A 1,578-nucleotide genomic window follows, 5' to 3' on the forward strand; every position below is an offset into this window, starting at 1 on the left:
ATAATGGTCATTGTTATATTATTCTTACAATTGGTATTTCAGTACCGTATAGCGAAAATTTTTTGTGGATTTCACATTTTTTTCAAAACCCACAAAAATAAAATCCATGAAAATTGATTCTATACAATTTAAGATGGCCGAAATGTAGAAAACCACACAAAATAAAGCCACAAAATTGATTTTTGGATGGATCTGCGAAAATTTTGGGCCATGAAAATTTTCCGCTATACGGTATTTACATTTTCAGTGGGACAGGAATTGTTAATTATCAAATTAATGGAGTCCAACACTTGACCATCTAATGCTGCACTTTGATTCGAATAATTACCAGCACACATCTCGATGAGGCACTGTAAAGCAAACAAACAAATAAATAAACAAACAAAATAAATAAAAAAACTATGTTTACTTGTATGGCTTTAGTCATTGTTTCAGTAATCATAGCTGATTCAGTTTCATTTTCTTGTTTTATTTCAGCTAGTGTCTCCAGGAGTGCAGCTGTGCCGCTAATGACATTAATATTCTAATTGTACAAATAATAGAAATTGTTCCTTTCCCTTCTGCTTACGAATGAGCTGTCTTGCTCCTTCATGATTGCTTGAAGTTTTCTGTTCTGTCCATCACAGAGAGAAGAGATGAGGTCCAAGCAAACACCAACTTGATGCAACCACACGTCCTGTACATCATTAGGAGGGACACTACATGTACATCTATGGTACCTGTTTAACTTACCAATTCATCAGCTGGTTGGGGATCTAATAAAAGAAGTGTTGATTAATTATAATGAAATACATGCAGAGACTTACAGGTGGTGATAAAAGATGTAGTATTTGTAATTGGTGGTACATTAGGAGAAAAATCAGTATCCTCCTACACATTAATAAATAGACTCTACCACCAGTATAATGAATACTTACTTCTATTGATACAACAATGTCACCACCAGGAGTCTGTTGCCTAGTGTCATCATCATTAATACGATTCTTACCAGAATGCTTCTATTAATTATAATATAAGTGTATAACATATTGTTGCTGTTTCTAATACTCACCTCTGGCTCTCTCGACAAGAAATCTCTACATAATAAATAAATAAATAAATAAATAAATAATATTTATACAAGACTAACTTTGGTATATGGCTGTATTGGAGTATCACTGAAATCAGTTTGTAGATTGACAAGAAGAAGTTGGCATTATTAGCAATCCTGTCACAGATGCAATCCTGAGTCTCTTCATTCCCATTGAACACAAGAGTATAGAGGAACCCCATTATCTGGACACATATCTTCACATCTGGATTGGACATATGCTTTAGCACCTGTAATGAAAGAATGAACAATAATAATAATAAATAATAATAATAATAATAGTAATAATAATATAGATGTACCGACTAGCCTCTATATAATGGACACTGTGTCTCTGTTATACAGAGGTGTCCTTTATGTGGAGGTTATTTTATACAGTAAGGAATGTAATTGGTACACTAGGTGCTGTCCGTTAAATGGAGGTGTATGCTATAGAGAGTGTCCATTAAGAGAGGCTACACTGTATACATGTTACTTATATTTACCAG

The 1,578-nt window shown here is 33.5% G+C and overlaps 2 protein-coding genes across 2 annotated transcripts in view; both read right to left on the bottom strand.

Moving 5' to 3' along the window:
* Positions 1-20: 20 nt before the first annotated feature.
* LOC109581642 (uncharacterized) lies at positions 21-1,316 on the bottom strand. The gene is made up of 8 exons (XM_019995930.1): positions 1,130-1,316; positions 1,052-1,076; positions 918-998; positions 807-870; positions 733-755; positions 569-676; positions 410-523; positions 21-350 (listed from the first exon to the last, which is right to left on the bottom strand). The coding sequence occupies exons 1-8, from the start codon at positions 1,306-1,308 to the stop codon at positions 225-227; spliced, it is 720 nt and encodes a 239-aa protein (XP_019851489.1). The 5' UTR covers positions 1,309-1,316; the 3' UTR covers positions 21-224.
* The window catches only part of LOC109581641 (inositol 1,4,5-trisphosphate receptor-like), an 8,908-nt gene continuing 8,643 nt past the window's right edge, over positions 1,314-1,578 (bottom strand). Inside the window, exon 29 of the mRNA XM_019995926.1 lies at positions 1,314-1,320. Coding sequence (XP_019851485.1) covers positions 1,314-1,320 — 7 coding nt within the window. The remainder of the gene's footprint in view (positions 1,321-1,578) is intronic.

This window comes from Amphimedon queenslandica, unplaced genomic scaffold (assembly GCF_000090795.2).
Source record: "Amphimedon queenslandica unplaced genomic scaffold, v1.1 AMPQUscaffold_13427, whole genome shotgun sequence".
Classification (NCBI taxonomy): Eukaryota; Metazoa; Porifera; class Demospongiae; order Haplosclerida; family Niphatidae; genus Amphimedon; species Amphimedon queenslandica.